Source organism: Haliaeetus albicilla, chromosome 19 (assembly GCF_947461875.1).
Source record: "Haliaeetus albicilla chromosome 19, bHalAlb1.1, whole genome shotgun sequence".
Lineage (NCBI taxonomy): Eukaryota > Metazoa > Chordata > Aves > Accipitriformes > Accipitridae > Haliaeetus > Haliaeetus albicilla.
The window spans coordinates 14,219,751-14,239,974 of NC_091501.1; the positions used below are offsets into that span (position 1 = coordinate 14,219,751).

Genomic DNA, 20,224 nt, shown 5'->3' on the forward strand with positions numbered 1-20,224 from the left:
CTGCCCCAGCTGGGTGTCAGCGCAGTTCATCCCGGGCCTGCGGCCCCCCGAGACGAGCGGGCAGCCCCTGAGGCAAAGCGGGTACGGCACCTCGGCCGCCCTTCTTCCACCCGGCCGGGCCGCGCTGCCGCCAGGTGCCGGGCAGGCCTGAGGCGGCGCGGCTGCTGCCCCTGGCGGCGGGCCGCGGCGGGGCCGAGTTTCACTTTCTGTTCCCGCGCTGCCCGAGCGGGAAACGAAAACTAGGCGGCGGAGTGGGCGCTGCTGCCCTCTGACGCAGCCGGCGAGGAAAACGGCGAGGCAGCCCCGCTCCGCCCGGCAGCACCGCTACGGCAGCCGCTTCGCCGCTGCCCTCCGCTTCCCCCCGCTCGCTGCCGGCGGCCCTCCCGGTTCGCAGGGGCTGGTCCGGGCCGCCAGGCTGAGGTGCTCCTCCGCGCCGCCGGTGTTCCGCACCCCCGCGGGCCCGTCAGCAGGTGCGGTGCGAACGTGAGGGACCGCCGAGGCTCGAAGCGCTTTCTGGTCCTGCGGGAGTTGGTAAGAAACCTTTTTGCTGGTTTGTCAGATGGGATGAGCCGGAGCCACAGTGCACCCGGAGGGGGGAAAAAAAAAAAAAAAAAAAAGAGAGGTTAAAAAGGGAGACGAACAAACACGTAGTTTGACAGCAAAGTGGGAAGTCTCATTTCAGTCACGTCCGAGAGAAGTGTGGCGGTGAAGGGCTCCAGTCCCTGCGGCAGCCCTTCGGGGAGCACCTCAGGGCGGCCATCTCCTCCCCAGGGCCACTGCCGCGCAGCCCACCTCACGCCCCGGCACCATCCCCCCGGCCGCTTGCTCCCCAAGATACCCGTGAGGGGAAAGGGGCGATGATGGCGGGGAAGGGGCGACAAGGGACAGAGGTGGTGGCCCTCCTCAGGCTTCGGGGACTGTGGTACTGGGGTGCGAAGGGACCGTTGGGGGTTTGCCGTGAGAGGCCAATGTCTCGGGAGGGCAAACAGGCTGTGGAGCAGGCCAGAGTGAAAGGGGAGATGCTGGGCTGGCTGAGGGAGGGCGAGTGAGAGGGCTCGATGGTTACGGGGTGGAGTGTATGAGGAGGGTATCGCCGCTACCTTTTCTCTGCCTAGTGCTAGCGTGGTCGCTTGGCTCGGCTAAGCCACGTACCTTGAGGGAGCAGTACCGAGTCCTACGCCTGATCTGCAACGGAAACCGAGAAGAGACCCTGCTTCTCCAGTGAGAGAGGCGGAATCCGGGGCAAGCGGGGAGCCTGCTCCTCAATTCCTATGCGCGTTCACCAGTTTTTTTATACATTTATACAGGGAAAGGAAGGTCAAGAGCAAATCTTATGAATGCTGTATTTCTGATAGCCAAAATGAGGCAGTTTTGTGCAAGGGTTGGGAATTTGTGTTCTTGTCCCTGCTCCTGCACTGGGGTTCCTGCTAGTAGTGTCTGGGCGCCTGGGAGAGAGTTTCACTGAACCAGAGACCAAAATCCTCCCATGTCTGTATCCCACTGCACCTTCCTACCCTAATAGCTTTCTACCTATTTCTCAAGTCACCCAAAACCTTTTAGCCGTGAGCTTGCTCTTTCGTTCCAGCCTTAATCCTACCTCTCCTGCCAAAAGCTGTGTCTTGCAAGTTCACCTCATCCCTGGTACATCCCTAGCTATTGTTTAGCTACTTCTGCTCTGTTTCTCCCCCTCCTTTCCGTCTCCTTTGGCATCCCTACTGGCTGTGAGCATTACTTGCCTTCTGGCTGATATTACATCGACTAAACCCAGTGGCTCTCACAGTACAAGCAAAGGTGGGCACCGGCTCCAGCTGGCTCCAGCTTTCAGAAACCTGAATGCCTCGTTAAATCATTTCTAGGGGGAGAGACAGTGTGAGTTCAGACTCTGTTTTGCCAAGGAAGAAATCGATTCCAATTTGTCTTTTCATGCACAGCTGTTCTAATAACTGGGTTTGGATATAAAAAGCAATATTCTTGAGTCTATCTTTGAATGTCTGACTTCCCCCCCCCCCCCCCCCAAATAAAACTCCTCAGCAAATTTGACAATATTTAGTGAATCTGAGTCTATGACACTTAGAGTTCAAAATTAATCTTCAAAAGAAAACAATCAAAAGTACAGTTGGGAAAAAAGTATAATCAAGCTTTAAGGTAATAATTAGTGGAAAAAAAGAAGTATTTCTAGTTTCCCTGCCTGAATCTTCAGAAACTTTGATATTTAACATTATTAGGCACAGTTAACCTGAAAAATATAAATGGCATGCTTTTAAAGCAAAGATTTTCTTTTTGTGAAAGGCAGAACCAGGATTTTTTTGCTTATTTCCCTTTCTTGGTAGCTTTTATTCATTCTTTCAGCACCTGGCCTTAGGTTCATTTTATGTGCTGTTTAATATTTGTAAAATAATAATTTTTGAGCAGGTGTTTTGCGTGTCCCCCCCCGCACCCCGTGAATGCTTCCCTAAGCATATCCTTTTTTTCTGATTCTGCCTCCCTGTTGGAGGTGGGCTTTTAAAAAGTTTCATTTTTGTGTAATTAGTTTTGAACATTTGTTACATTTGCTTGTGTATTTTTACTTTGCTTTCATTTAGTGATTTTTCTTTTTTTTTTTTTCAACTTTTATTTAAAGAGCTAGTACCTGAGTCATAAAAGACTGTCAGAGTAATAGTCTGTTCAATATTCCCTTGAAAATCAGGGCATTATAATGGTTCTCTTGCTTAAACAATTACTTTGACTGTGATCACTTGAAGGAGCATAAAAAGAAACTGATCTTTAGGTGCTTAAATGCCTTTAAAAATTACAGCCCAAAGTGGCACAGTAGAGCTGTGACTAAGGCACTTAAAAGCAATGCAGAGAGCCCAGTACAGAAAGCAAACAAATGCTTATCAGCTCAAAAGGCTAGAGAAGGTGAAATTTGCCCTTTTGAATACTTGGGATAGTTTGGGTGATAAAACATTACTTTTACTGAACAGAGGAGTTTTTGCAACATCTGTGATTTGGACAATTTTAATCATATTATTTACCAAATTTTCTTGAACAGGGATGTCTGGAGTTCCCTGGCTTGGTGGAGCTGTTTCTGTGGAATCGAAGGTTCTTTTATTTATTTAGCCACAAAAGGAAGACAGGATGTGCAATTGCTGTCAAGCTCCATGTCTGTTACTTTGCCAATAACCTGCAACCTACAATACCCATGTTAATTCAAATATACCAAATGCCGTCACAGTAATCTTACTAAGTTTATTGACATTCCAGCTTTTTCATAATAAAAATATCAAATACAAAGACAAATCTTGGGTTTCTGGGTGTGTCCCCTCTTTCTGACCTTTTTGTATCTTTCTGCAGTCCATCTGTCTTTGTACAGTATTGTTGATGGGACAAAGGAGTGGACGTCAAGAAAGAAGCAAGAAACTAGAGCTGGCACTAAGCGAGACTATGAAGGCAGAAGCAGAAGTACAAAATAATAAAGAGGAAGACAAAGAACCAAAGGCCAAAGACCAGAGGCTAACATCAGTCTTTGGTGTGGCAGACTTAAAAAATGGTAATAATGTTTTGCCTATTCTTCACTCTCATATTTTCTAATGCCTGCTGTTCCATTCTCTGTCCTTAGGCTTCATTTTCTCCTATTCTTTACCTCTTCACTGAGGAACATACATATGATTCTCATTTTGCCCTGCCAAGTAGCCACTTTGAGTTTTCGGGAAGGGATTACATGAGGATCTCGGAGCTTTTTCCCGTTTTAAGTCCTCAAATTGACCAATGCAGCTGAAAAGGTCTAGATGCTGATCCTGTCTCTTTCTAAATACAACCAGCATTGCCTCTGGATTTGCTAAACCATGGACTAGGCCCTAGTTATTCTGCTCCATCACTAGATTGGCCTCTCAAAAGCTGTCATCAGTATTTCAGGTGTACATACTGTTCTGTCCCAGCTATAGCCCACCCTTACCACCAACTGTATGCGTTTCAGGGTTGTTCTGAGTTTCTGTTCCACGTCCTCTCTTCCTACAGCGATGACTTCAGAAGAAAACCTTCTAATTTCTGACCATGGTTACTTATACTGCTTTGGGGTACAGAATATGTCATCTTTTTAGATGCAGTGTGAACAGCTGTGACTTGCTTTTTCCACTTCTCTCAGGCTAGTTCCTTTCTTTGAAAGTGAGACAAAGAATACCAGAGGTAGGCTGAAGGGGAAACTTGAAGCCTTTGTGATGGACAACTAGCATGTGGTCCCACATGTAGCTCTTCATTATGTTATTAGGCGTGGCTGTGTAAAAGGCTGAATAAAAACCCTCATACAGGCAGCCTTTGACTTCTGACTTTTTAAATTTTATGTTTAGGTGTGTTATGAGAGGACTGAAAATAGAGGAACTGGGAGACATCCGAGTATCATAATCCAGGCTTACTTGGATTTTTCCTGTCAGTTGCCAAACAAAAATAAACGTTATCTGCTTGAGCAACATAAGGATAGATTGAACACTCTCAGGTCTGACCAAGATGCTGGGCCTATACACTGGATGGCTGAAGATGTGCAAGAGGAGTTTGCCACTTTCAAATAATTTTAACTTTCTTTTCTTGTACCTATCTATCTCCAGTCCTCACTTCCTCTTTTTCTCTGCCTACAGAAGCTATTGGACTGTACAATGTTGGACAGAGCTGCTGTCTGAACTCTCTGCTCCAAGTGTTCCTCATGAATATACGCTTCACAGGGATACTTCGAAGGTACCACCTGTTTGAACTATCTGAGATACTTCCATTGTTGCTCTGTGGTCTCCTTTCCTTTTTTTATACGGGATGTACATTTGAAGGCTTGGATCACCAAGGTGCTAGTAAAGCTCAGCTCACTCAGCAAGCTCTCTGCCTTGTTGTGTCTGTCAAATATAGACTAGGGCCTGCAAAGGTAGAAGTTGCAGTGTTCTGACTTGTTAGTCATCTCTGATTCATGTATCATTTGCACACCAGTAAGCTGCAGTCTTGAACTGAGTCTTTATGACTCATATCTTTCTTTTCTGTAACAGGATATGATTTTATTCCAGGTATACTCATAGGCCGTTATAAATAAAAGATGTGTTGTGTCAAACCATATCCACTATTAATTTTGTAACTTTAAGCATGTAAACTTAAACATATTGTGATCCATAGCCTCTGGCCTCTGATTGCCCTGGCTAACACCTGATAGAGTAAGTGTTGTTGCATATAGCAAATACACAGTGTTATTTTGTTTTGCTTGACTGTGCTCTCTACTTGTTTGTGAGGAGGATTTGGACTTCTGCCTTCCTACCAACTGCACTAATAACTGGTTTGATTTGTTTTCAGTTTATTCAGTTCACTGCAGCTTTAACTATGTAAGTGGATCATTCCTATTCAGTCCTCCTTTCTCCAAATTTCTTACACACTCACCAGTGTGCGGAGGGGGAAGAAGACAAGTTACAGACATGCAGAGATGAAAAGTGTCATAAATGGGCAAAGCTAAATAACGTGGACAGTAGGTTACCATTGTTATTTGAAGAAAGACTTAGAAAAACCTGTGGACTCCAATAAATTTAGGGAGGATAAAGAACTTTCCAGTTGGCATATAGTTGAAATACAAGCATTATGATATATATGCCCATGAAATTTTGAGGGTATGTTGAGAATGAAGGCATGAACAGGTGGGAGGCAAGAATAGCTCTGAAACTAGCTGTAACTAATGTTGTTTCTAGAGCCCAGAAAGCCCTTCAGGTCCTGCTCGGTTTGCCCCTTGTTCAGGAACAGGTTGTCATGGTTTACCCTCAGCCTGCAACTAAGCACCACGCAGCTGCTCCCTCACCTCCCTCACAGTGGGATGGGGGAGAGAATCAGAAGGGTAAAAGTGAGAAAACTTATGGGCTGAGATAAAGACAATTTAATAGGTAAAGAAAAGCTGCACACAAGCAAAGCAAACCAAGGAATTCATTCCTCACTTCCCATTGGCAGGCAGGTGTTCAGTCATCTCCAGCAAAGCAGGGCTCCATCATGTGTAACGGTTACTTGGGAAGACAAATGCATAACTCCAAACGTCCCCCACTTCCTTCTTCTTCCCCCAGCTTTATATGGTGAGCATGATGTCATATGGTCTGGAATATCCCTGTGGTGGGTTGACCCTGGCTGGATGTCAGGTGCCCACCAGAGCTGCTCTATCGCTCCCGTCCTCAGCTGGACAGGGGAGAGAAAAGGCCTGTGGGTCAAGATAAGGACAGGAAGAGATCACTCAATCAGTTACTGTCACGGGCAAAAGAGACTCGACTTAGGGAAAATTAACTTAATTTATTGCCAATCAAACCAGAGTAGGGTAATGAGAAATAAAACCAAATCTTAAACCACCTTCCCCCCACCCCTCCCTTCTTCCTGGGCATAGCTTCGCTCACGAATTCTCTACCTAGGCTCCCCAGTGGCACAGGAGGATGGGGAATGGGGGTTATGGTCAGTTCATTACACATCATCTCTGCTGCTTCTTCCTCCTCAAGGGCAGGACTCCTCACACTCTTCCTCTGTTCCGCCGTGGGGTCCCTTCCACAGGAGACAGTCCTCCACAAACTTCTCCAACGTGGGTCCTTCCCACAGGCTGCAGTTCCTCAAGAACTGCTCCAGCGTGGGTCCCTTCCATGGCATGTAGTCCCTCAGGAGCACACTGCTCCAGCGTGGGTCCCCCGTGGGGTCACAAGTCCTGCCAGAAAACCTGCTCTGTGGGTTCCTGTCTCCACAGATCCGCAGGTCCTGCCAGGACCTTGCTCCAGCATGGGCTTCCCACGGGGTCACAGCCTCCTTCAGGCACCCACCTGCTCCGGCGTGGGGTCCTCCACGGGCTGCAGATGGATATCTGCTTCACCGCGGACCTCCCTGGGCTGCAGGGGGACAGCCTGCCTCACCATGGTCTTCCCCATGGGCTGCAGGGGAAATCTCCGCTCTGGCGCCTGGAGCACCTCCTCCCCCTCCTTCACTTACCTGGGGGTCTGCAGGGTTGTCTCTCTTACATGTTCTCACTCCCCTCTCCAGCTGCAGTTTCTGTGCCACAGCAACTTTTTTTTCCCCCTTCTTAAATCTGTTATCACAGAGGCAGTACTACTGTCACTGATGGGTTTGGCCTTGGCCAGCGGCGGGTCCATCTTGGAGCCAGCTGGCATTGGCTCTGTTGGACACAGGGGAAGCTTCCAGCAGCTTCTCACAGAAGCCACCCCTGTAACCCCCCTGCTACCAATACCTTGCCACACAAACCCAATACAATCCCTTGGGTCAGTTGGGGTCAGCTGTCCCAGCTGTGTCCCCTCCCAAATTCTTGTGCACCCCCAGCCTACTCCCTGGTGGGGTGGGGTGAGAAACAGAGAAGGCCTTGGATCTGGGTAAGCACTGCTCAGCAGTAAGTAAAACACCTCTGCATTATCAACACTGTTTTCAGCACAAATCCAAAACATAGCCCCATACTAGCTACTATGAAGAAAATTAACTCTATCCCAGCCAAAACCAGCACACAGGCCAAGTTAAAATTGTGGCCTTTTACTTTAAAACTGTCAGCCTGCTCTGTGGGATGAGCTAGTGCAGGTGTCTGCTTCCCCTTTTTTCCTTCTTTTGCTGAAAACATGTCCATTCTGCTTCCTTTTGGGTTGCTATCTGTGCTATCCACCTCTGCTCCTCCAGGTATGACGTCTCATATTTCTCCATGGTACTGCTTGATTACCATTTGTGTTGCTTCTTCTCTTCATAGGATCACAGTGCCACCACATGCTGCACAGAAGAGGAGGAATGTCCCATACCAAATGCTCCTGCTGTTGGAGCAGATGCAGTGCGGCAAGCAGAAAGCTGTTTCTCCCACAGACCTTGCTTGCTGTCTTTCAGTATACAGAGTGAAATGTAAGCAGCACCGCCTCATCCCCACCTCTATCTGCAGACCACGGATGTTAATTATCAAGCACTAACAAGCAGTGCAGACTCTGACATCTCATTTAGACATTCGGAAATGTGAGGAGTTAGTGATGATGTAGTGCTCTTTATAGCTGCCTCTCAGTTTTGAGTGAGATGCTGTGTTTTACTTGTGAAGAGAGAGGAAAAAAGTCCCTACTGGATATCCTTGCTGATGTTCAAAGGGTGGGAAGACTATCAGACTGCTAGAAGACTCAGCTGCTGATACTGGCCAGAGGGCAAGGGCTGTGCAGGGCAAAGGGAAGACAGCTTATAGCTTGATTTGTCTTGCTATACTGGCATGATAATAGTGAAACAGCTGCTGTTTCTTATTAGAAGGAAAGGATCATGTGGAAAAGATAGAGTTCACCCAGATCCCCAAGGATAGAAACCATATCCTTCCTGTTCCTTGTTATAAGGGCAGAGAGAAGAATTTGCTGGCTTAACCTCCCCCCCCAGGAAGGGTCCTAAAGGAGAGAGATTGTTAAATGCACGAATTCCCGGTGACAATGGGATGCTGAGGGTCTGTTTATGTGTACAAATACAGATGGTATATCCAAATGCTCTTATCTTTATCATATAAAAGCCAAAACAGGACAGCACTGAATGGGACAGATGGTAGCCAGCCTAGACCTATATTAAGGAGCAACATGAGATAACCCAAATATTCTGTTTGCATTATTTTTCCCCCTGAGACTTAATGGCTCTGCATTCTGCCTTCTCTCTTCCAAATAAAGAGAGATGTTCAAAGAGAGTTTGTAAAGCTTGACAGTTTCCCACCTTGCCTTTCTGCTTTAAAATTCAGGTGTGGTTCATAACGTCCTATATCCCAGTGATTGGTGCTTTACCTGGATTACAGATGTGCTATTAGACATAAGGAAAGGTATATTTTCTGAGCTTCATTTAGTCAGGGATGTCTGTAGTCTTACTAGAACCCAGCTGAAGTCAGTACCTGCAGACTTGCAGGGAAGTTGAAAACAATTCCACCTCAGGTTGATGGATTATTCCACAAAATTTGTTTCACCTATGATCAAGCATAGAGGTAGTCCAGAAATATCAAGATTTTGCTAAACTATGTGTAGTTGTGCCCAGTTCCTAAGTCTGGAGTTCATCATGGGCTGAAAGCATCAGTTCTTCACAGTCAAGGATGTGGATTCCCCCCCCCCCCCCCGCCCCCCAAATTGAATCATAGAATCATTTAGGTTGGAAAAGACCTTCAAGATCATTGAGTCCAACCATCATCCATGCCCACTAAACCATGTTCTGGAGTACCCCATCTACGTGCTTTTTTAATACCTCCAGGGATGGTGACTCAACCACTTCCCTGGGCAGCCCATTCCAATGTCTGACAACCCTCTCAGTAAAGAAATTTTTCCTAATATCCAACCTAAATCTCCCTTGCCGCAACTTGAGGCCATTTCCTCTCATCCTATTACCAGCCACCTGACAGAAGAGACCAGCACCCACCTCACTACAACCCCCCTTCAGGTAGTTGTAGAGAGTGATAAGGTCTCCCCTCAGTCTCCTTTTCTTCAGAAAAATTCAAATTCAATCTTGAAGCAATTCTCTGCTGAGCCATTTTAAGCAAGCTGTGCATTGAGCTGTATCCCACCATCTTAGGTTTCTTAATGTCCCAGTTTAGCCGGAGTGGAAAGGCAAAGCGTAATGTTACTGCATCATCCTTGGCTTCCTGTCCTGAAGCTGTGTGCTTTTTCCCTGAGTAGGGGTCAAGGGATTTATACCATTCTGTGTATGAGACGTATGGATAGACCTCCCTGTCATTTTTATCTCAGGACTCCATAGTGTTACAGCCTTAGTGAGGGGATGGGAGAGACAAGTCTGTGCAGTAACAAAGATGAAAAAGAGAACAGAATCTTCCTTGTATTGTTTCTAAGAAGGACTCAAATAAATGCAACCCTTAACTCAATGAGACATCTGAGCCCTATCATCCAATAGGTATTTAGTATACTCTTGGCCCTGCATCTGTTGACAAGGACATGGCTTTTGCACTGGGTTGTACAATGGGGCACTCAAGCCCTCCCATCTTTTCCCACTGCCTGCTCAGGTCACACAGAGACATTGCAGCTTGTCTCCAGTCTAAGCTCTGTTCCTGGCAGGGAGTGGCAAGGGAACAAGAGGCTGGATCTAATGGGAGACAATAAAGCTCCCTTTGCTGTCTGTGCTTGGTGCTGTTCATAATACTGATTGAGGTTGTGTTTTCTGTTTGTCCAGTGTTTGTGCAGCATGATGCTGCCCAGCTCTTTCTGACTCTCTGGAACTTGATAAAGAGGCAGATGAAAAAGCCACAGCTGGTAAGGATGGTCACTGAAATGAACACCAGGTCCTTTGACCCTTGTCATGTGTGGTTTACTCTGTTTCTTGAAGAAGAATCCTGTTCATTGACAATTGTCCTAAATGAAATTCTTAAAACTATCCCCTATTTGGATCTTTCCTCACATCTTTCAAACGGGAGAGGGAATCTTGGTTTCATAGGCTTCAACATTTTGAATCACAGTTAACTTTTGTTTATCCTACTCTTAGGGCATGCCAGGGTCTCTGTTCTAGTGGGAGACCTGATTAATAACAAAAAGATTGATCTTTTTGCAACACTGAATTTAGTTATCTTGCATTTCTTTTTTTCCCAAATTTATGTAAGCATTTATTGGTGTGTCTTGACACAGCTCCTCTGTTCTTTGAATGTGCATTTCATTATAATTAGTCACTGTTAGTATGTTATGAATATGACAGTTCCTCCCAGGGGAGCTGTGTAAGGTAAGAGCAAAGTGACTCATCCTCAACCCACTGTCATAGTTTTATTTGTACTGAAGAAAGGCTCCTATTGCTGGTCCAAACAAAACAGTAAAATTCTGCATCAAAGCAGACATTTAACTGCCTGATCTTGTTATAGGCTATGTCTTTCCCATCTGCTCGGGAATGAGGGGAAGGAGTTGTTCTCCTTTAAATGGTGGGAAGTGCCCTGTCCCCATAAGTCAATGTCAGATCTGGATTCAAGCTTTAAAGCAGTAACATTGCATGAAGTAACATGTCCATGTGGGCTTTCCCACCCACAGAGGGAAATAACTCAGCTGTGTTCTTCATAAACCTTTTTTTGGCCTTTTTTTACCCCTCCAGGTTGAAGAGCTGAATGATTTGTACACTATCTGTGTACAGGAGCACCTGGCCTGTCAGAAATGCTCTTCTGAATCAAAGAGGAACAGCAGCATGTTAACCCTTCCACTGCCAGTGTTGGATTCCAGTTCTCACGTGCTGAAGACTCTGGTAAGTTCAGTGGCAGCACTATTTCCTTGGGAAGAAGATTCCCCTCTGTTCACTGTGGGAGGCTTCTCCTTGCAGCACTGGTGTCTCCTGGGATTCATCTAGAATCTCTGTAGGGTGTCTGGGACTTTGAGGTGATCTTTTCTCATTCACATTTCTTCTTTGTTTTGAGGGGTTCTAAACTTCTCAAAAAATTTTTTGATTTGGGGAATGGAAAATAAAGTCCTTGAATTGCCTTTCTAAAAAGAGTGTTGACTAAATACTCTGTAAGACTCAAACTCATACTACACAGTGATGTGTACCTGTGAGATCTTAGATACAACAGTGAGGTGCCCTAGATAACTTGTAATCCCTGGCCAGACACACTACATTTGCCCAGTGCAGTGTTCTTTTACTGTTAAATCAGTACTGCTGTTTGATATCCAGGTACAGAAATGATGGTGGCTATGTAGGTGCTGCCAGAAATAGACAGCAGATTTTTCGGGTGACAGGGGACCATTGGACCTTACTTATTCTCTGACCACTTTATACTGTTTCGTCCTAGAGGAGCCTCTTTCAAAACCTCTAAGGCTTTGAAGTCAGTATAAAAGACATTTATGCATCAAAACCTTTTTTTGTGGAAAATGTGGTACTCTATTTTTTTCAACTAATGTAATCACAGCAGCAGGTAGCAAAAATGGGGTACCTTTTTCTAGGCTGCTAGGCAATCTTTTGTCCTTTGAATAAAATATACCTTCTCTAGCTTTGCTGTTTGCTTGTACCCTGTGAAACAAAGTAGAAATAGAAATCCAGCCTGAAGGAATTCAGTTGAAAGAAATACCCTCTGTCTTCTTAGGAGGACTGTCTGCAATACTTTTTCCATCCAGAAGAGCTGACTGACCACAACATGTGTTTCTGTGAACAGTGTGGAAGGAAAACACCTTTTCTGCAGGTAACGGAGAATTATTTGCCCATGTCTCTTACTCCCTTTAGGACTGGGAAGGGTGGGGAAAGGATTCAGCTGTATCAGTTTAAGAGATCAACAGCTCAAAGATTGGTCAGCACAGCAATGTCAGCATCTTTCCTGTAGGAATCTCCCTACTGTAGATGTAGCTCTAGCAACGAAAGAATGCTTTCATGGGTTTTAATGTAAGTCACCAAGGGATGTAGCATTTCTGTACCAGCAGAAAAGCTTCTGATGGTTTATGCTGAGTTTCCACTGTGGGGCTTTACATTGCTGTGTAGTTCCAGGGGTAGACAAGAATATTTTACTGGACCTGTGCATATACATAAAAGTAGGATACTGTAGGGTGATTCCCTTTCTTCCCTGCTCTCCACTGGACTCCCCATTTTTTACAGTATTGGTCTCTGCCAGCCAATGAATTAGCTGTTTCATGGAGAGGCAAGTGCATTGAAGAGAGAGGTGTGTGAGGGAGACTGCGTCAGCTGAAGGCTTGGAGGGGACTTTCCACAACATTTTCACCATTGGGCCACCTCTGAGGCCACAATGCATCCATTTGTCTTGGTGGCAATCATGGCAGCAGCAGCAATATCAACAAAGGCAGTGCTGAAAGAAATGAGCTGTCAGCTTGGCATCCTTCACAGCGGTCTAGTGGCCACATGTCACAAGGAAATAGGCTTGCCTCTCCTCACCTACCTAGGGCTACCAGCCTAGGGTTAGGAAAGCAGATGAGAAACAAAGCAGCCCTTGAGACACCCAAGGCTGGGTACTGATCATGCTGAAGTTCAGAAACTTGGTTATCACAGCTCTGTTACATGTATGTGTCTCGTGTGCAGATGAAATAAAAAGGTTTGGCATCTGCTGTCTGGTGGAATTGGCAATCATTCACTGTAGCACTGACTGTTCTCCATGCTACATTCATGGGGTGGCAATGGCTGTTTCCACCCCACCTCCCCAGGTTTTGTTCCTTAGTTTTCAATTGCAGTATTTATTGCTTTACAGAGCATGAAGCTAGTCCATCTGCCGCAGACTCTGACCATACACCTAAAGCGCTTCTGCTTCGAAAAATCAGCGGATATTCACAAGCTTAGCCACTATCTGCCTTTCCCACAAGACCTTGATTTCAATGCAGTCTTGACAGAAAATCAGTGCCAAGCAGACGACAATGAAAAGGTGAGATACTCCTAATGCCCTGTTTAAAAAGGGCAGGTTCTCTTCTCCCCTCTGCTCAAGTCTCATAAAAACTTAAGAGATCACACCAGTACTTGCCTCAGTTCAAAGCACCTGTCTTAAAAATGTATGTCTCAGGCTTTATATGTGCCTGGTGTTGTCTCACATCCCATGGTTTTAACTGGTTCAGGAATTATTCAACTTTCTGTGCTCAGATTAAATCACCAAATGCACTATAAATGGAGCTTTCTGCCATAAGGACAAAACCCAGGCTTTACCAAAAAAAAAACCCAATCCTTTTTTTTTTTTCTGAGAGTGTTTAGCATAACTTTTTCCTTCCATTTCTAAATATACTAAAGAAAAGATGAAAACACAGTTCCTTTGGGTGACCAAATCCAGACATTGTAAACAGTGTCTTAGAGGCAACTTCTGTCCTGTGGTTCAGTCTCCAGGGCAAGGTGGCCTCAGTGAGCAGCAGACCTGCTGCTTTGCAGAGGTCACCAGTCCAACACAGAGGAACTCCATTCCTGGCAGTTTCCCATGCAGTGTTGTTTGCCACAGAGTTGAGATTAGCAGGGGGACAACAGCTTTGCCAAGCAGCTGAGAGTGATCTGCCACACTGTGGATCTGTTCCCCTTACTGAGAAATAACAAGGGAAAGTGTGGCAACAGCAAAACCTCACTGGTGCAGTGTTGGCTGCAGTATAACCCCTTTGCTGCCCCTTTGCTGTCTTACTTCCTTTTTCACATTCCTGTGATCTCCAGGGAGGCTGCTAGCCGATAGCTGGCAGGCAGAACTCTGAGGGTAGGAGCGAAAAAGGCAGGATCCTCAAGGCCATTCTAATCTTTCTCCTCTTTCCTTATGAAATGCACATTCTTGCTGTCCTGGCTGCTGCTTCTGTTCAGCCAATGGCAAATGAGAATTGCTGCACTGAAAGTTACTCTTTGTGGCTCTTCACAGGCTGCCTGGAAGTATGAGCTTTTTGCTGTTGTTGCTCATTCAGGATCAGCTAGTTGTGGACACTACTGTGCCTATATTCGAAGTCTCACAGAATGTAAATGGTATTGCTTCAACGATTCTGAGGTTTGCCAGGTGAGGAGACAAATCCACATTTCTTTTGTAGCTTCCTGGACACTCCTCCAGAATCTCATTCAGTCTGACTGACTGCTGATGAAAGAGAACCGGGAAAGAAAACTGAAGCTGCAGAGCTTTGTGCACCTCATTCCTCTGCTACAGCATACTCTGAGCTGAGGGCAAAGCGGCTCTAGCTTCTGTACCAAACAAGGCCTCAAGTTCTGGTTTGCAATTTGCAGAAGCAGCCATTCACTCTATATCCTACTTCATGTACTCTAGATCTGTTTAATGTATGTATTCAGAAGAGGCAAAGGAACTGTTTTTCCTCGAAGGGTAAAAGTAATAAACTGATTTATTAAAAGGTGTTTAGTTCCTGCAAGTGCCACTTCTACCACTCTTAGGAGAATTGCTGTGCTGGTATCACAATATGTCCATCTCTTAAGAGTTTTTACCAGCCTTCTCTTGTGTGTTTTTCTTCTCTAGGTATCATGGGATGATGTTAAATGCACCTATGGACATTCCAACCTCCACTGGTAAGCAAACACATCATTTTTACCTAATGCTGGTCTGGGGTTTGGAATGAGGGTAGCAAAGAGAGAGAAGACAAATGGTTTGAACTGCATATTGCCTGGGATGTACTGGGGATGCGAGAGTGGAAGAGTCATTGCTGTGTTCTGGTTACTTTGATGCAACTGTATATGACTATACCAGTATACCTGCAGGATTACTGAGTAGCCTCAAATGGGGCTGCAGGAGTGGTCTTGTTACTTACGATTGCCACTTGAACCCTATATCCTGACTGAAGTTAGATACGTCAATCAGGATTCCTCCATGCTTTTTGTTTTGATGCATCATAAGAATGCTGTGGAGGGAGATAATCCGTCCTATAAGCTATAGTGCTGCCAGGGAGTCAGCTTTGTGTGCTGCCTCAGAAACACTGGAGAGGGCCAGTTCAGTTGACCTAAACCTCAAAAAGCTGAGCAGGAGCAAACCCGGGAGGTTACTTGCAAGCTAGATCTTCAAACGTATATCTTGTTTTGCTTTTTGTTTGCTTCCACAGGGGAGAAACGGCCTATCTCTTGATTTACATGAAAAAACATCCTTAGTAGCCTTATCCAGGAGTATCAGAATGCCTCAGGAAGCTCTGCACTGTCCATGGAGCTCAGCACCTCTGTGCCAGTGTGGATGTGTACAAATGTTCCACAAGAAAGACGTTCTGCACTCAGTCAGCGACCTCTGCCTTCACATTTATTTATGAAAAAAGTGCAGGAGAGACTCAGCTAGAGAAAGGATCTGCAGCTAGAAACTTTTTCTTTCATATATTCATATATTTTTGGTATTTATGTGATTCTATATATTAATTTCCTCTTAAAACTTAGTAAAGTTAGTCCTTGTCTCTGCTGACTTACCAGTTGCTTTAATGCTGATGCCTAGATTGCAGTACAGGGGAAGCATTTGTCCTAAAAGCCTGCATGATGTTCCAGGGAGGCACGTGGTATGGCTGGAGAGCTGTGATAGCCATACCTAGCCAGTAAGACCGTAAGAGCTTGAGACTTACTCTGCCCTTTTAGCACCATGTTAGATGCTGGCAAGCTGGTTAGGGGACCGCAAAAGTCTTGTGAAACAGCTGGAACAAGGACCAGAACCCTTATGGTACATGCACCAGTGATGTTTTCTCCTTAAAGCCTTCCTGAAAATTAATCACTGCAGGGGTTGAGATGTGTTTGAAAGTTGGTGTCAGCATAAAGAAGTGTTTTTAAATCAGGAGCTATTGTAGTAGTTCTGATTTACAAGTTGAGTTTGTGTATATTTATGCAGATGATTATTGTTTTAGCATGTTGTCAGGCATTTATATGCATTTTCTTTCCTGTATAGGTGTGGTGGGTTGACGCTGGCGGGAGCCCACCCAAGGTGCTCTAACGCTCCCCCTCCTCAGCTGGACAGGGGAGAGAGAGTACAATGTTGAGATAAGGACAGGGAGAGATCATTCACCAATTACTGTAGCGGGCAAAACAGATTCAACTTTGGGAAAAATTAATTTAATTTACTACCAATCAAATCAGAGTAGGATAAGGAAAAAAAAAAAACACCTCAATCTTAAAACACCTTCCTCTGACTCCTCCATTCTTCCCAGGCTTAACTTTACTCCCAATTTTCTCTGCGTCCTCCCCCCGCAGCAACACAGGGTGATGGGGCATGGGGGTTGTGGTCAGTTCATCACACGTTGTCTCTGCCGCTCCTTCCTCCTCAGTTGGTGTCTTCCCCCCCCCCCTCCCTTCTTAAATACATTATCCCAGAGGTGCTACCACCGTCACTGATGGGCTCAGCCTTGGCCAGCAGTGGGTCCGTCTTGGAGCCGGCTGGCATTGGCCCTGTTGGACACAGGGGAAGCTTCTAGCAGCTTCTCACAGAAGCCACCGCTGTAGCCACCTGCTGCCAAAACCTTGCCACACAAACCTGTCGTGGTTTAACCCCAGCCAGCAACTAAGCACCACGCAGCCGCTCACTCAGCCCCCCCCCATCCAATGGGATGGGGGAGAAAATTGGGACAAAAAAGTAAAACTCGTGGGTTGAGATAAGAACGGTTTAATAGAACAGAGAAGAAGAAACTAATAATGATAATGATAACACTAATAAAATGACAACAGTAGTAATAAAAGGATTGGAATGTACAAATGATGCGCAGGGCAATTGCTCACCATCCGCTGACCGACACCCAGCCAGTCCCCGAGCAGCGAATCCCTGCCCCCACTTCCCAGTTCCTATACTAAATGGGATGTCCCATGGTATGGAATACACCGTTGGCCATTTTGGGTCAGGTGCCCTGGCTGTGTCCTGTGCCAACTTCTTGTGCCCCTCCAGCTTTCTCGCTGGCTGGGCATGAGAAGCTGAAAAATCCTTGACTGTAGTCTAAACACTACTGAGCAACAACTGAAAACATCAGTGTTATCAACATTCTTCACATACTGAACTCAAAACATAGCACTGTACCAGCTACTAGGAAGACAGTTAACTCTATCCCAGCTGAAACCAGGACAAAACCCAATACAGAGCAACAGAGATTCTGAAGCTAGCTAATGATTTTGCACAATACAGGCCATACACTGTGATAAGAGAAGTGAGATGCCCTGATGTGCTTGAACTTCTGGGATTTTCCTTTAGTACCCCAGCTAGTTGCCAGCTGGAATTTTCTCGCTCTCTCCCTTCCTTCTCTGCCTATGAAGTGGAAATGTCCCTCAAGCAGAAAGTGTTCTGGAGAGAACAATTTTGTAAAGTAATTTTTAAATCTGTTGAGTCCTGTCACTTTGTGCTGTTGGTTCAGCCTGTGCTCCCATGGCAAGACCACACAGCCAGAGGCAAAATGTAGAGAGAGCTGGGAAGGAAGGTTTCTAACGTGACAATCAGAAGAGTGTTCTGAAAGCTCATGACAAGACTCAGCTGTGAGGAAAGTTAAAAACTTTGGTTGTGATGCTTTTAAAGCACTCATTGTGGTACGTCTGTGAAAGGATCAGTGATTCCAGTAGTTTGAGATCTAAAAGTACCTTCTAGTGTAGCATATTCTTTGACTGTATCTTTACAAGGGTGGTATTTTTGTGGGACTGAGCACATTTTAAAATTACTAATGTAGTTATAATAGCAGCTATATATAACCTAATTTTATTTTGATAATGGAGTTCCCAAATCATGTCCGTTTTCTGTTGCTATGTGGAAGGTGAATTGAGAGAGCTTGGAGCATAGCTGTGAAATTACACTTTTATGAACTAGCAGGTATTTATTGCATTGTACTAGCAAGGTCCTTTTTTCTGTTCAACTCTCTTGTATTTGTACTGTTCATTCTGCATTAAAAAAAATCCCAGTGTATTGTTTGGCACCAAGATGAGGAGTTTTCAGCCTATTCACCTTTGGGAATGCGTTACACTCTTTCTAAAGCACCTTGCAATGGGTGAGTAAGAAAACCAAGTTCCTGTCTGCTTTATCCAGCACTTTGCATATGTGAAGTAGCTGAAAGACTGTGCATTTCCAGAAATTGAGAAGTTAATGGGTTAAGAGGCTGACAAGACATTTCTAATTTGATATAACCTGAGATTGAAAAACAAGCTATGCTTATGAAAAATGCCTCAAATATGTCATAACCTTCCAGGTATATCACCCATCAAGGAAGCAATTGCTGAGATATATTAAGAATCTTTTCAGTCAGTATCTCCATGAAAAGTAGTCAATGTTTTTTGAATAAAGTAGTATGGGATAAATTCCCTAGAAAATAAGTCCTGTGGATTATTCTTGGTCTGTTTTTCCTAAACACCATAAATGCAGGTGGGAGGCTACAGGCCACATGCACAGAGGTTGTATGCTCAGATTAAGTATTCAGGCTAGAGCTACTGCTAATGTTTAGCTCCCAACATCCGGGGAAATGAGGCTGAACCTGGGCACTTCGCCCTCATGCTGGAGGCACAGTGGGTTTATTGTCAGGTTCGCTGTCACATGGAAGGTTATATTGCTTCCAGATCCTGATGGGCCATGGAAGGAGCAGGAGGGAGTGCAAACTGCATTGCGTATAGATTTAAAAACTTTGCCTGACCTGAGCTGCTTTTGCAAAAAGTCACCTTGGCTGCCTCTGTGTCCACAGCAAAGTTCAGTTGTAGGCTGGATAAACTGCCCAAGAACCACTTTTAGCTAAGTGCATGGGATTCATTGTTAGTGGATTGATACACAGTTATAACCTGGAGACCAGTTATAACCTGGAGGCCACCTTGCCCAGGGGCTGGCTACAGAAAAGCAGCACCTGGATTTCTGCCAGAAAAAAACTTTCCACCATAGAGCCACCGCAAAGGAGTTGGGATTATTTGTCCTGTGTATCAGCCACTATGCAAATGAAGCCGAGCACAGGTATCAAGGGCTTTGAAAAGCCAGATAAAGCCAAGAGTATGTGTGTGGAGAGATTATTGTAGGTCCTGGTAACTCTTCCTTTCTGTTTTTTGTTTGGTTTGAGATTGCCATGTTTTAAGGGAAGGCGCAGTAGCAAAATACACGTTCTCTGCTTCATCTCTGACAGATTCCTCCTCAGTTCCAGATATTCCCCACCTTTGAGAAACACATAGAAAAATAGAAAAAATTAAATATCTGTAATATATATAATAAATATATCACACACATGTATAATCTCTAAAACTTAAATATGTTGTAAATCCCCGAATTATACATGAAAGAGAGAAATAATTTTTTGGTACTTTACTTCCAGCTTCATTTTAAGTTACAAGAGTCACTTATCAACAACTAGTTATCATTGGTATTTACACGAAAATGCTGCACGTGAGGTCTACATTTAAAAGACCTTCAGAAAAGGACCTGTTCTAATATGGATTAAAAAACATGGGTTGACAAAACTGCAGTTACTCTAAACTACAATGAGATGTGCAAATCATATTAGGACTTAGCATTACTAGTAATTTTAATAATAATGGCTTTACTGATAATTTTGTGGATCACGATAATCTGTTGTGTCTGATAGACTCCAATAGTGAATCCTGTGATAATATTTCTGCAGGGGAACGGCGGTAGTTTTAGGTCATCAGAGGCACCTTCTTCCAACAGATTTAACGTTGGCTACGCAGATTCTGTCACCGGCAGTCGCTGCCTTTTTTGCCCCCTGGGGACAGCCTCAGTTTTTGTCCTCCTGGAAGCCGGCCAACGCTGGCCCTTTGCTGGCCCCCGGTATTTCCTACAGCACTGCCTTTCGGCCAGCTTTGTCTTACTGGTCTCCTCTCCTTAAAGCCAAGTTTCTGGTCCTGCCCTGACTCAGGCCATGCTTCTCCCAGGGACATTTTGGCGATGCCAAGCCAGGATCGGCTTCGCCGGTAACATCCG

General features: G+C 45.1%; 2 protein-coding genes across 3 annotated transcripts in view; one reads left to right on the forward strand and one right to left on the reverse strand.

Moving 5' to 3' along the window:
* Positions 1 to 20,224, reverse strand: part of LOC104325370 (aldo-keto reductase family 1 member B1-like) — a 236,250-nt gene that overhangs the window by 167,769 nt on the left and 48,257 nt on the right. The window lies entirely within an intron of this gene.
* USP18 (ubiquitin specific peptidase 18) lies at positions 281 to 18,624 on the forward strand. 2 transcript variants are annotated; one of them, XM_069807796.1, is made up of 11 exons: positions 282 to 531; positions 3,334 to 3,529; positions 4,611 to 4,707; positions 7,706 to 7,851; positions 10,132 to 10,211; positions 11,032 to 11,178; positions 12,011 to 12,106; positions 13,118 to 13,288; positions 14,246 to 14,377; positions 14,843 to 14,892; positions 15,420 to 18,624. In XM_069807796.1, exons 2-11 carry the CDS (start codon positions 3,361 to 3,363, stop codon positions 15,463 to 15,465), a joined length of 1,134 nt encoding a protein of 377 aa, XP_069663897.1. In that variant the 5' UTR covers positions 282 to 531; positions 3,334 to 3,360; the 3' UTR covers positions 15,466 to 18,624. The 2 variants fall into 2 exon arrangements, with proteins under 2 accessions (XP_069663898.1, XP_069663897.1); XM_069807797.1 differs by lacking the exon at positions 14,246 to 14,377 and having other exon boundaries at positions 281 to 531.

Bases quoted from the DNA above. Each gene is read 5' to 3' on its own strand.
- USP18 (XM_069807796.1), top strand. From the start codon at position 3,361: ATGGGACAAAGGAGTGGACGTCAAGAAAGAAGCAAGAAACTAGAGCTG. The intron at 3,530-4,610 runs GTAATAATGTTT...CTCTGCCTACAG, and splicing joins TGTGGCAGACTTAAAAAATG to AAGCTATTGGACTGTACAAT. The intron at 11,179-12,010 runs GTAAGTTCAGTG...CTGTCTTCTTAG, and splicing joins CTCACGTGCTGAAGACTCTG to GAGGACTGTCTGCAATACTT.